Here is a 14330-nt window from a genome sequence, read left to right as displayed (position 1 = left end):
GTGTTATTATTTGAGCTTCGTGCAGCATCTGAGTACTAGCCTACCCCATGGTGTGCTAGGGGGTGGCTTTCCACCTTATTCATACACACTGATAAAGCAGAATCAATATGTATTAACACTCATATAAAGGCACAAACAAATATGTTCACTTATCCATTTTCTCTCTTTTTCTCAAGTCTTTAATATCCATGTGGTCTTTCAAGGAAAAGTGGGGGGAGAAAGTGGTCCTGAACAGACCTAAACACTAAAAACAGGAGTCCGAGGAAACAAAATTGTAGCTGACCATGTCTAGACAAGAAACTTCACAAAAACAATTAGAAAATAGCATATAAATAAATGCCTCATTATGTTCTGTAGATTTAGGTGAAAAGTCCTGAGGCTTGATTTAAAGAGAATGTAGGCATGAGAATAAGAAATAGATGTAGAGGGAACAGCGATAGAAAGGTACTTGTGTATGTGCACACACGCATGCATGCACGTGTGCGTGCACACACACACACATACACACACTCACACACTCACCACTTATTGGAGCAGCCCACAATCTGCTGCAAATAAGGGATTTAACATTCATTCCACAAGCTAATGGTGCTTCTCGCCATCCAAGATAGATCCACTTAGATAATAGTGGAGGACAGTGCCAGAGCGACTGAAGGGAACGGGCTATTGTGTTTGACTAGTTTCCATGTATAAATTAGTGCAGAGAAGAAAAAGAAATTCAACAGAAAAACACATGTACTTTATTATAATTCTGAGTGTTACTCTCACAACTCCCACAATAGCAGGCGAAAGAGCTTAAAACCACTCAAAAGAAACAAAAAGCAAATGCAAATTTGATTAAATGCCTTTCTGACAAGAAGTGATTTGACTTCAAGTTTGGATGGACACATATGTCAATGGCCGGTCATGGTTTTTGCCACATTCCTTTGGAGCTACACAGTTGGGACAAAGGAGGGGGAATGAAAAAGGGGAACAGAGTGGGAAGACTGGGGAAGCTGGGTGATGTGACTAAATATGACCTGAATATCAGGATGAAATCTCTTAATCAGAAGTACTGTCCTATTGTGCCCAGAGTAAAATAGATATCCATGATGTATGAGCTTTGCATGAACATATGATACAGAGACACAGGGACCTCATTTTCCCAGAAAGCGTCCTCCAAGGGTAAAGGATTTTGACAAAACTGAGGGTCAATATTTGATATTCTCACATCCTCAAGAACCAATACAGGGGATTCAGCTGTCAGTGACAACGAACACTGTTTTGAAGTAGAAATCCGACTCACCACTAAACAAATGGGATATTTTCGGATCAAATTAAAGGGATCTTCAAAAATCACCTAAATTAATTCTAAGAGTAGATAGACTCTTATAATGTATAAAATAATTATGGGGAAAACAAGCTACTTTGTTCCATTTCTCCATTCAGACTGAAGGCTGAGCTGAAACTGTCACACTTCTAGTTCTAAGCCAACTGCTGATGAGGCTCATGGGCTCATAGGTCAGTAATGTAATTTTGGTCACAAAGCTGATGGGGGCAGTTAACAAGCAAGTGTAACAAGTGCCCACAACCCTGTACATAACTTCAATGGTCAAGATGAGACAAAACCCCTAAATATCCAACAACGACTACAGACCAACTTACACCATTGCTTCCATCATTGCTAAACATTTTCCAACCATAGTATGAAGCAAACAAGTGATTTTCTCTCCATTATTTGACTTTTGTATTCAAATATAAGCTTGTTTCCCTATCTGTAAAATAGGTTTAAAAATGCCTATTTGCAGGACACCCGGGTGGCTCAGTAGGTTGAGCATCCGACTTCGGCTCAGGTCATGATCTCACAGTCCTTGAGTTCGAGCCCTGCGTCGGGCTCTGTGCTGACAGCTCAGAGCCTGTAGCCCATTTCGGATTCTGTGTCTACCTCTCTCTGACCCTCCTCCGTTCATGCTCTGTCTCTGTCTCAAAAATAAATAAACATTAAAAAAAAATTTAAAATGCCTATTTGCAAGCTGATTGTGCAGATTTCTTGTAACACGTTTCAAACAACTGGCCTAATATTTGGCACATTCAGACACACAATACGTGGCAGGTATTAATAATACTGTTATTACTCTGCCCAGGGATATATTTTGTTGTTCACAAGTCAGTTCTTTCTTGTGACTCTCAGAATCCCAATTCATTTAAATACAGACCTGAAACAAACCTGAGTTTGATTTCATTTTATCCTCACAATACAACTATTGTAATTTAAACAAAATATGTTTTATGTTTGAAATCTGATATAAAGAAACACTTCTTTTTTCCACATAAGTCTAATTATATGCTCAAGTACATATATGAATATTCAAGATGTCAAAGGGGGAATAATGCAATTTGCCAAATGGGTAGCTAAGCAGTCTACTCCTGAATAGGACAGTTTTTCCAAAATATAACGAAATCATATTTTCATATGAAGATAGCAAAAAAGTAATGTGGACTGGTAATTGACCTTGTGATTTAATTAAATTAGGGGAATAACACACGCTTGTTGAAAATCACAAAGAAGGAAAGATGAGGCAAACTAATGGTGTGTATATAAGTAACACGTCCCATATGGAAAAAATGAGACACCTTTCATAAATTGCTTGCTCCACTAGTCATAAAGCACACCTAAACATTCTGCTTTTTATATTCCTCACAACAGCTTAAAGTTATAGTCTATTCATGCTTAAAATTCAGTTGGCCTTTAAATGTCTGAAAACCTGAAAATACATTTCTATATTTATAGCATTTGCAGTGCAGCAGTATGATTTCTTGGCTACAATGATGCAAATGAGAGGTGGGAATGTATAAAATATTTAAACACTGTCTGATTACTCTATCTGATGAATCTTTTTGGAGTTTTTCAATTTATACCAAATGGCTTGCTTCCTCTGTTCAAAATTATAGCTCAGATGAAATTTGTCAGAGTCTAATCAGAACAAAACATTCCTTTAGCATCGACGAATCAATGCAACCTATATATTCGTTACATTTTTACCTTGTTCCCTTCTTGCCTTATTGAGGAAGCGCTGGCATGCTATAAATGTGACAAGGAGAGCTACAATCACGTTTGTTTGGAATCAGTGTGTGCAAATTTTGGAATCAAACCTTCAGATGAGGTTTATGAAGCTGACTGCCCAGAACACTCTGGTTTAAAAAAATGTGCATTGCTATTAATATTTTGAGTGTAGATTTTTTTTGGACAGTAAATGTTCATTTTCTGCCCATAAAACCAAGTATGAGTCACAACGGAACATTTACTTCGAGTCAAAAATGCAATGTGTGCTGATGTTCAAGAGCAGAGCATCTTATCACTGTGATTATGGAAAGCAGACACACACAAAAAGTCAGCATTTTCTTCTTCTTTAAAAGCAGATCTGAGATCAAAGACCATAATCCTCAATTCATAAATACTAGCATTAACTTGTATCCATAGAGGACTTACAGTAATTATGAGCTATAATCTGGGCTGGCTGCAAACGGGCTCTCATTCCGTCTTTTACCTGGTTCCCTAGCACATGTGCACAGCCAGAGAAGGATTTGTAAAAGGCAGTGGGGGAAAGCCCCTTACAGCCCATCCTTCAAAAATTCCAGGAACACCACAGTCAGTGAGTTTGATTTCAGGACGTCCCTTATTCAAATTCCAAGCATACACACCGCCATTTATACAGTCCCCAGCTCAGAACGCTAGGCAGTATATCCCAAAGTTTGAGTCTCAATATTATTATATATCTCTCACTATCCCACAGAGTCTTGCGGACCTTACTTAGCTTGGGAAGTTGGGGGTTAAAGTTCTGAAAGAAGTTTTTCCTTTTCTTAAAATCATGTAAATTATTTTACCTGGTGTTTGAAGATAAAGACACACACACACACACACACACACACACACACACACACACATTACCCCCAACAGCAACCAGGCTAAGTGGCAATAGCAACGTATTGAAATGAAAAGGCATTTACCAGGAGCAGGAAAGCCAGAAAGAGGAGCGGTGTGCCAGGAGTTGCCCGACGGCAGCATTCCATGCTTGGATCCTTGCCGGAATCCGAATCGGACACTGAATAAGCTGCTAAGTGCTCCTCTGCTTGCTGTCACATCCAGTACTGGTGCTAACACTCCAGCCCTGCCTATCAGCTTCCATCAGCCCTGCTCACATTTCCTGACCGAGGGTGGGTGGGTGGGTGGATGGGTGGGGGGTAAGCTGAATGGAATCTCTCTCCGAGCAGGCAGCCAGCCAATCAGGCTCCTGCTAATCAGACGTGCTGAATAACAAAGCCGGCGGGGGGGGGGGGGGGTGGCAGACAGAGAAAGTGTAACAGTGCGAGCAAAAAAAGGGGAAACAGGATGAAAAAGAAAGGAGAGCAGAGCGCGCGCGGCAGAGGGGAAGAGAAATGCAAAAGGTGCAGAATTGCAAAAGATGAAGCAAAGCCCTCTACTTTTAACTAACCTGGTTGGTTCTTTGTGAGATACCTTTCTATTTGCCGTTTGCTTGTGCTGGTGCCTGTGGCTTTGGGAAGTACAGTAGCTCCCTGTGACTCTGTATTGTTGCATTCAGGAGAGAAACTTAATCCCTGTCAATATATAACATATGCCATAAAGGGAAAGAGCCATAGACAAAAACTGACTTAACGTGCCTTTTAAACGTGTTCTGCACAACTGCTTTATTCCTCTTCCGTGAAGCTCCTCTTTATTTTCTCCCTTGACTCGGAAAAGAGGCTATATAAGTTTTTGGAAGTTCCTCACCAAACCTAAATAGTGACCTGAGTTACTTGTAGGCATTAATGACTTGAGCCGGGGGTGGGGAAAGAAAAAGCAAGTTGCTTCTTTGTAAAGTGACAATTTAAAATGTCTAAGGTTTACTACACTAAAGGCACAATTAGAAATTTAGAGCCCCTGGTTTAAAAAAAAAAATGCCCGTTAACAAAGACTGGATGAAAGGGGCTGAAATTTGGGGTTGAGGAGCAGCCTGGTTTTGACACAGTGCCAGCTCACAACTATCTACTGTGGCAGGGAGAGGGAAAGAAAGGATGAATTAAATCTTCAGTTAATCCTCAAACCTTTTAACCAGCAGTTTCAGCCTCGTCCTTATCCATGTCCTTTATCAGAGCTGCTATAACACAGCAGAAAAGGCTGAAGTGAGTTTTACCTCCTCTTGCCTTCTACTGTTGCAAGAGGCTTGGATGGGAGACGCTCTGGAGGAAGTGCTAATGAGCAGTGAAATGACTGCAAGGCCAGCAACAGCAAAGAGAAGGTCAGGAAGCTTCTAAGTCTGGCTAACCCACCAGCAATCAAGATTTGACTCTACCAGAGGAGGATTTTATTACAGGTTTAGAAAAGTGTCAAGTGTCAGACAAGGACGTCTTTCTCCTTATCTGCTAAGAAAATCATGGAGTGTTTGAAAGAATGAAACAGCGAACTTGGCCTTCCATTTCCATAGGTGTGTCACCCGGAAGTTTTTCCTTTGTAGATTTCTTGAGAGCCCAGAGATGTATATGGTGGAGGGAGAAGACGATGAGAATTAAAGTCCTTTCCTCGCGTTAATAAAAAATACCCACAAGTTATGAAATGCAAAAATATGGAAAACCTGCTCTACGCATAATGGGCGTGTGAGTACAGGCAGGTCCCTCTACATACATACCTGCAGCACTGCTTTCCAGCAAGGTAAAGAAACGCAGCTAGCTTGTTTAACATCAAGTTACTTCCTTCATATGGCATGCCAATTAAAGACAGAAGAGCTTTGAAATGCCCATTTTCAACCTGTTAGGAGAGTCAGGGCATATAAGGATCCACCTTGTCCCTTTAGAAAAATGGGTAGGACAAATCCATAGCAAAGAGGTCCTGTTTTGAAGTATGTTGTTCCCTTTCAGAGAGATCAGTTTTACAAATCTATAAAAAAAGCAGCTAGTAATGTTCATAAGCTGAAGAGTACCCAGGAGTAGATGTAAAAATGCTTGACCGATGGGCCATCTGGGTGGCTCAGTCGGTTAAGCATCTGACTCTTGATTGCGGCTCAGGTCATGATCTCGTGGGTTGTGAGTCTGAGCCCCGCATCAGGCTCTGCACTGACAGCGTGGAGCCTGCTTGGATTCTGTCTCTCTAACCTTCCTTGCCTCTCTCGCTCTCTTTTTTTCAAAAAAAAAAAAAAAAAATTTTAAAACAAGCCTTGACTGGTGTTATCTGAAATCATTATATTAAAGAAATGAACTGATTGAAATAAACTTTCATTCCTAAAGCTATCTCTCTCGGGGCGCCTGGGTGGCTCAGTCGGCTAAGTGTCCGACTTCAGCTCAGGTCACGATCTCGCGGCCAGTGAGTTCGAGCTCCGTGTCGGGCTCTGTGCTGACAGCTCAGAGCCTGAAGCTTGTTTCGGATTCTGTGTCTCCCTCTCTCTCTGGCCCACCCCGTTCATGCTCTATCTCTCTCTGTCTTAAAAATAAATAAACATTAAAAAAATTTTAAAAAAAAAGCTATCTCTCTCTTACAAGTTGGAGCTTTCTGAGGCAGGGATTTTTATTCTATTAATTAGCTAAAGAGTTCCAACTGGTTCTACAAAATGGAATATTTTATTGAACACCACTTCTTCCTTCCCTCTTCACGTATAACCATCACTTAATAGGCAGATCCAAAGGCATGAACAGGTGGTAGGAAAAGAGAAGCAACAGTGGTCATGATATGATACAATTTGCAGAAGAAGAGCTACTAGTGTGCTCTTCTAGATTCCTTCCTACTTTGGAAATAAATATTATCTAGATATTTTGAGTCAGCAATTTCTGCCTTGAAGTTCTGATGGGCACGTTGACATATAACATGATGGTCCCCTTCGCCTCAATAAAGTTGCTGGATGTCACAATATTCTTAAGTCAAATCCTCAATTACCCATTGAATGTCTGGAGGACAAGCACCACAATATCTCACGCTTCTGGTCCCAGTGCTCATAGCATTTCCTTTCCTGTTGGGGATGCCCAGAGAAACTAGGGAAAGCGATTGTGTGGTCAAACATTACACAGTGCACGGCAAGCTCCAAGCTTACTGTAATGTTAGAAAAAGGAGAACAAAATCAAGTTGCGTGAGGGTGACTAGAGTAAGTTTTGGGGATGAGGCAATTTTGATAATTACCAGATTTTATGTCATTATCTTTAAAGGCTGCAAATGGTTTTACACTCGCAATCCCATTTTTATGACTACTCTGCGACGTTGGTTAAGTACTCACTCCATTTTATATATGTGGAAAATCAGGCTCAGAGGAATTAAATGACTTGCCCCAGGACCCACTGGCTAGAACTGGCCTTTGACTAGGATTTTCTGACCCGAAATCACTCTTCTCTCATCTATACATATCTGCATATGTATATGCACCTATGTATACACACATGTATGTCTATATATGTGTGTGTGTCTACACACACCTACACACCCACATAGACACTTTCAGATGCTGGCAGTGGTGTCATACTGGCTGGAGGGTAATATTTATAGTGAAGGTAAAGGAGTAGAGGGTAGGCTACCCAGGTTTTCCTATAGATATATGTTACCTGACAATAAAAAGTATCTTATCGAAATCTACGGTGTCTCTGTCTCCCACCTTTGTCACTTCTAAAACTGTTTCTGGTACCAAGGAAAAATAACATAAAACCCTAGGTAATCTAGATGCTTACTACTGGCGGCCTGGGGAAGGCCCCTTATGGCATGGGAGCAGGGCGTTGGCCAAGCTCCTTTTCCCTCTTCAGGTATCTACATTAAAGCCGTCTCACCAGTGTCTGAGCAGCAGCAGGGGCCACAGCTGCCATAATACTGGTGGCTGGCTCCCTGTACAATATATTAGGTGAAATGAAAGCAGAAGCAAGAGAGAGAGAGAGTGTCAGGGCTGTCTGAAGCATCATTCCAAATGGTATGGATTTAACAATACTTAATTTAAAAAACACCAGCTTGGACAGGAGCAAGCTGTTAACATTCAGTGTGCTTTATGGCAGGAAAGAGTGAGCTAAACTCTCCGAATTTCTCTCCCTGGGGAGAATGCATTACAGCGTCCGCGCCAGAGCCACCTGTCTCTTCCTGAGGTTGGGCCTCCTCACTTGGCCCTCCAGTTGCAGTTCGTGGAGTGGAGAGGGCAAAGGGTCTTCTGGAAAGAACTCAGGGGTGGGGGACCTTGGTGAGCTCGGTAGAACCCCATCTCCCCTCTTGCAGGAGGTGGTAACGGCAGTGTCTGAGACTTTCTAGCCTCACAGGCATGTATGAAAGTGGTTTAGTTTCCCTGGCTAATCCTGAAAATTAAAAAGAGGAAAACATAGCGTGGGGATGAAGAAGATGAAGCTACAGGAAGCTGACTGCTACTCTCAGGGGCACAGCTGCAATCTGACCAGGAGTTTGTAGCTCTCCATTTCACCTAACATCCTTTCAACACCAAAGCAACTGGAACGTTTGTTACCGTTTTCAAATCATCTTTCACACATGACCTCATGTGATGTGAGCAGAAACTCTGTAAGGTAGAGAGTGATTATTATCCTCACTTTATAGGTAGCAACACTGGTGCTCTTCTCTGTTAAACACATTCATCCACATTACTTATTATCAGGTAGCAATTCGGGGCTCTATCTGAGGTCTTTCACCTGGCAACCCCTTGAGATGCTAACTCATGAAAATAGTTGCATTTATTGAGGTTCTCCCATGTGCCAGGTACTAACTACTTTATTATTTCATATAATCCTCACAATAACACTATGGGAGAGGTACATTTATTGTTCTCAAATGGATATGACTTATGGTCGATTCGTACTCAATATTGGTCCCAGCTAGTGCCTTCCTGAAATGCAGAAGCCAGAAACCTAGCAACTATATTTCCCGGACTCCCTTGCAGCTAGGGTACCAGAGGTAATTTAGATTTGGCTACTCAGGAGTAGTCCCACAAGATTTAAAAGAAGTGAGGCAGAGACCACACTTTATTCTCTCTGCTTGCCAAAATGGCTAAAGAGTAAGGCAGTTTGTGTGCAACCATGACAACCAGTCATTGCCTTCGTGGGTGATAAGAGGCAATCTTGGGGAATGCAGTTTATCAGCTGGATCAGAGAAGGTGGGAAGACTTTTTACATACAGCCCTTACATTTCCATCCAGCTGGTGTATAGAATAGAGTAGCATGGGAATCTTCAGAAAACTCAAACTAGTCTTTTTTTGTTGGCAATTCCAACTTTTTGTGAGTTAATGAATTCCTTTATAATGTAACACTTCCTGCTTTAATTAGCAAGAGGAAATTCTAGTCTCTGAAACAGAATCCTTGACTGAGAATATCCCCTTTACCAGAGGAGAAAACTGAGGCATGGAGAATTCATTAATTTTCCAAGAATACGTACCCACAGAGGGGAAGGGTCAGGATCTCAGGGGGAATCTGTGTTCTTAACCACTAATCTACCCTGCCTCTTTGTAGAGCAGAGGGCTATAGTTCAGAGATGGGAGAGATCATTGCTAGTTTGAGGACTCAGTAAGGGGGACTGAAATGGAAGAAACAGAAATTGAAAAACACCTTGAGATATAAAGAGACTTTTTTGCTTTTGTTGGTATTTTTCTTCTTTTTAAGAAAATTTTATTTAAATTCTAGTTGATTGACGTATAGTGTGATACTGGTTTCAGAAGTAGAATTCAGTGATTCATCACTTACATACAACACCCGGTGCTCAACACAAGTGCCCTCCTTAATACCCATCACCCATTACCCATTTACCCATTCCCCACCCACCTCCCCTCCAGCAACCCTCAGTTTTTTCTTTACAGTTAAGAGTCTCTTATGGTTTGCTTCCCTTTCTTTTTCCCCCTTTCCCTATGTCCATCTGTTTTGTTTTTTAAATCCCACACATGAGTGAAATCATACGATACTTGTCTTTTTCTTACTGACTTATTTCGCTTAGCATAATACACTCTAGCTCCATCCACATTGTTGCAAATGGCAAGATGTCATTCTTTTTGATAGATGAGTAATATTTCATTGTGTATATATACCACATCTTTATCTATTCATCAACTGATGGATATTTGGGCTCTTTCCATTATTTGGCTATTGTTGATAATGCTGCTATAAACATCGGGGTTCACGTGCCCCTTCAAACCAGTATTTTTGTATCATTTGGGTAAATACTTACTAATGCAATTGCTGGGTTGTAGGGTAGTTCTATTTTTAACCCTTTGAGGAAACTTCATACCGTTTTTCAGAGTGTCTGCACCAGTGTGCATTCCCACCAACAGCGTAAGAGCATTCTCCTTTCTCCACATTCTCACCAACATCTGTTGTCTTTTGTGTTAAGATAAACAGAGACTTTCAAGAGATGATAAGAAAACGGGAAAAGTTTTGCAGGTGAGGAGGACAGAGTAAGCAGAGAGAAAGAGGAACATGTAAGGCCAAGGCTTTTACTCACCCTGACCCACTATTTCAGGCTGCTTAAAGAAGAAATATGTTTTTTACTTCTTTGTCCCAGTCTCAGATCACATCCTCATTGATTTCTCCCTACAAAGTGTCAGGAACTCAACAAATTTTAAAATTTGATTTGATTCATCTTGAGTTGCCTAAAGTACTAAGAGCCTCAGCTTACATTTCCTCTCATTGCCTCCAGTGCTCAATTCAGGGCTTCTCACGTAGGTATTCAGTTAGCATCTGTGACCCTGGCCAGCAGCAGAGAGGAATTCTGGAGGCTCTTCGTGCAGTGGACAGAACCCAGATTTTGAAACCGGAGTGTTCAGATTCTAGCTATTCCCTTTACTACCAGGAGAGCTTTAGGGAAATGAATTTCTGAAAGTCACTGAGCCTAGCTTTTTTGTTTGTTTTTGTTTTAAACTTATATGATGAGAATAATGGTCGGCACCACAGAGCAGTTGTAGGCAGTGGGGCAAGGGGTTTGTAGAGTATAGCTCAGTACAAGGTAAGAGATCAGTGAAACATTACCATGCTAGTTGGTGAGTATATGAGTATCCCCTGTACATGTCTTTCAACTTTTCTATGTATTTGAAAATTCTGATAAAATTCTGGAAAAAATTATTATCATAATCTAGATTCTAATTCTAGGACTCCCTCCCCCTGCTCTGAAAAAAACAAACAAACATAAACAAACAAACTCATAGCAGAGCACTGAACTGCATCAGGAGGAAAGAATTATTCACTACTTTCAAACTGGCGGTCCTTCTTCCCCCCTTTTTCTCCATTGCTACGGCTATGTTATGGATCGCAGAGGTTTGAATTAGCTTCAACAAACACTTATTGAACACCTACTGTGTGCAATGCTTGATAAATAAATAATTCTGAAAACAGATAAACTGTCTCTTAGAGGCTTTTTGACATAGATACCAGTTTAATTGCTGAGGTTTGAATTATGGTTGTAATATCCACATATTAAACCCAAGTGTAATATATAAATCCTAGGCCCTTGATTCTCAGTTCAGTACTATTTCCATGACATCATTCTTCACAGATAAAATAATTATACCAGAGCCAGACAATACGGTGAAGGGGTGTTAACAGATTTATAGACAATACAGAGAGAGGGATTAAAAGGTAAAAGCCAGATTCCTCTGCTTGGCATTCAAGGACCTCCCTGATCTGTTTGTAGTCCCAGGATAATAGAAAGTCATGCTCCAGCTCAATTGAAATACCTGATATTACTCCAATACTCCAAGTCCTTCCACTCCTGTGTATTTATGCTTCCAGTCCCTCCTGCCTGTAAGGTCCTCCCTGCCATCTCTGTCTTGCTCAAATCCTTGTTAACCTTTGGGATGTAGCTCAGATAGCTCCCCCACAAAGCCTTATATATAATTGGCATTAGATAAATACTTGTCAAATTAAGCATGTGAATTGACCTTGGCTATGGCTATAGATACAGTGCCAGGAAAAAAGAAAAGAGGGAAAAAACCAAGTAGGAGAATGGCAAAAGAAAACAGAGTCTCAGAAAACTAAGGAAAAATGGAAATTAAAGATAAAATCAAATTTGAATTTCAGAATAGCAATTAAACCATGGAAAATCAGAGTCCTCTTCCTCTAAAATAAAATAGATTATTGGGTATTCTTCAATTTTATTTCTGTTATATGCTGTTATATTTGCTCATACCAGCAGGATGAATGGTTTCTCTGTTAAGTTAGGAAGATTATCTCATATCACAATTATAAACATAGTCAAAGAAATTCGAAAAACTATAAAATAATGGAATGCTGAAAAAGAATCTATAATTAAAATAATTTATAGTATAGTTTCTTTTTTAACTTTCTGAAAAGGGCATGGAATTTGTAGGTAAAACTGGATGTTTTATCTTTCCTACTTCAAAATGTGATGGGCTGTTCTTTCTTTTGAAAAGACTTTTGTGAAGGAATTTGGATCTTGGTAAGCATGGCAAAAAGAGAAAGCATTACATACGGTAATGACATAGAGAATTGAATACAAGCCAACAACAACAAAAAGTTACCAATCTGCAGGTGTCCTGAGGGGGAAATAGTGGGTGCAACTGGGAGAACTAGGTAAAAGAATCTACAGATTTATCTTTCTTGCCCATGCATTTTCTAGAAGTTAAAATCCAACATCGGTTCCCAGAACAGAAACTGTAGTTACGAGACAGTATAGGATTCTAAGGATAAAGGGGAGAACCCCCATTCCTTAGTTAGGATTGTAGGGTGGGACCTAGTCACAAACGCCCGTTGAAGAAGCTGGAGGGGACACAGGTCCTAGTCTTGAGGTTTCAAGGCCAGCAAGATAAGTTTGAGGCATGTCACTTGATCTTACCTCTCGGAGGAATATAAATGGGGACATGTCTGGGCTGTGTAAAATAAAGAGGCAGCAAGACTCAAGGGATATGACTGTGAGGATTTGGGCAAGATCTGTTTGAGAGAGGCACATTCCTCTCCGAATAGTCCTACAGGCCTAGCTTTTGGTTTGGGTGTTTGGTCATGTATCTTCTCTTTGCCCTCCCCACCTCCAACCTCACTCTGTATGTCTCCTTTGATTTCCTATCACTCAGACTGTAATAAAAATGCTCTGTCATCCTCAGATGACCCTGTAAGTAGAATATTTACTGTACTCATAGGCATCTACTTTTTCTCTCAATACATTGGTTTTTAAAGTTATGCCTACATTTTAAGGGACAAAACATTAAATAGCATACCTGTGGCAGAAATATTAGCTGTCTCCCAATATCTTTTTCTGCCTTGCTAATAAACATACATGCCCAGCGAGAAGAGACATATTTCCTAGCCTCTCTTGCAGCTATATGTGGCCGTGTGACAAAATTCTAATTAAGGAAATGTAAGTAGGGGTTGTGGACGTAGTTCCAAGTGAGGTCCTTAAACAGAGGGGCATCCCCTGCTTCACCATTTCCTCCTCTGTGTGGCTGGAATGATAATGGGAAGACTGGAACGTGGACCATGAGGTGATCTGGAGGGGATACTATGCACCAGAAAGAGGGCCCTGACTGCCTGACACTCTGAAGCATCATAGTGTTCCTAGACTGGCTACCTCCAGACTTTCATGAGAGGAAGAAATGCGTTTAATACAACATGTGTGTTTTAACGTAGTAATTGGTGGCAGGACTATACAAAACCATTAAATATATAGGCAAGTTATATAGTCTTCTGTCAGCTTAGGATCTATGAATAAACATCATGCCTCTGGCTTTGACTAATGGCCATTATAGAAATGTGTATGTGTACCACTCCCAAGATCTTCTAAAGTTACCTAGGATAGTTTTGCTTATGTAATCCAATTATATAAGAATCCCCCTGGCAAATTCTTGGAATATAATGGTCAAATACAAAAAGCATATCTTTGACAGGTGAGAATGTTTCATTTTTTAGATAAAGAGAACTAAATAAAGGTGGGTATGTTTCCTTTTTGTAGATAAAGAGAACTATATAAACTTCCTGAGTTTCTATCTTTGCTTTGGCTACTAGGAGGGTCAGAACGAAAATTTGTGCTCAATGGTTAGATATTTCCTCAGCCTATGGCTTTTAAACATTTTCTTACTCTTTCTTGATGTTTACATTCTATTATTCCATGTAAGTGGTTTGGTATTTTATGCATTGCAATTTTACTCTAAGCAACCTTTGGATTTGTTTGGAAGAGGTAGGGTAGAAGTATATAAAATAAACATTGTGATTGTAAAAAAGAAACCATCTACGGGGCACTTTAAGGGAGGTGATGGAATAAGAGAGTGATTTCATACAGATGAAAACAATGTTTTTCTTTATCCTTATGGCAATTAAACTAATTTTTGTTGCCTTCATGATTTATTAAACTTTCCAAGGCTATCCTACCCTTTCTAAGCTTCATGTTTTATTTTCTTTAG

General features: G+C 40.3%; 1 protein-coding gene across 6 annotated transcripts in view; it reads right to left on the bottom strand.

The window, feature by feature from the left end:
- The window catches only part of ADAMTSL1 (ADAMTS like 1), an 890060-nt gene that overhangs the window by 374859 nt on the left and 500871 nt on the right, over positions 1-14330 (bottom strand). For 2 of the 6 annotated variants that reach the window (XM_043567322.1, XM_043567323.1), the window contains exon 1: positions 3988-4191. The exons of 3 other annotated variants lie outside the window; for them this stretch is intronic. In XM_043567322.1, the coding sequence (XP_043423257.1) occupies positions 3988-4050 (63 nt within the window). In that variant the 5' untranslated portion in view covers positions 4051-4191. Of the gene's footprint in view, positions 1-3987; positions 4209-14330 lie in introns of those variants that run through there. One more of the 6 variants, XM_043567321.1, reaches the window with a different exon arrangement.

The sequence above is a fragment of the Prionailurus bengalensis genome, chromosome D4, assembly GCF_016509475.1.
Source record: "Prionailurus bengalensis isolate Pbe53 chromosome D4, Fcat_Pben_1.1_paternal_pri, whole genome shotgun sequence".
Classification (NCBI taxonomy): Eukaryota; Metazoa; Chordata; class Mammalia; order Carnivora; family Felidae; genus Prionailurus; species Prionailurus bengalensis.
Note: the sequence above shows the minus strand (reverse complement) of the source record. Positions and strands in the feature narration are given on the sequence as shown.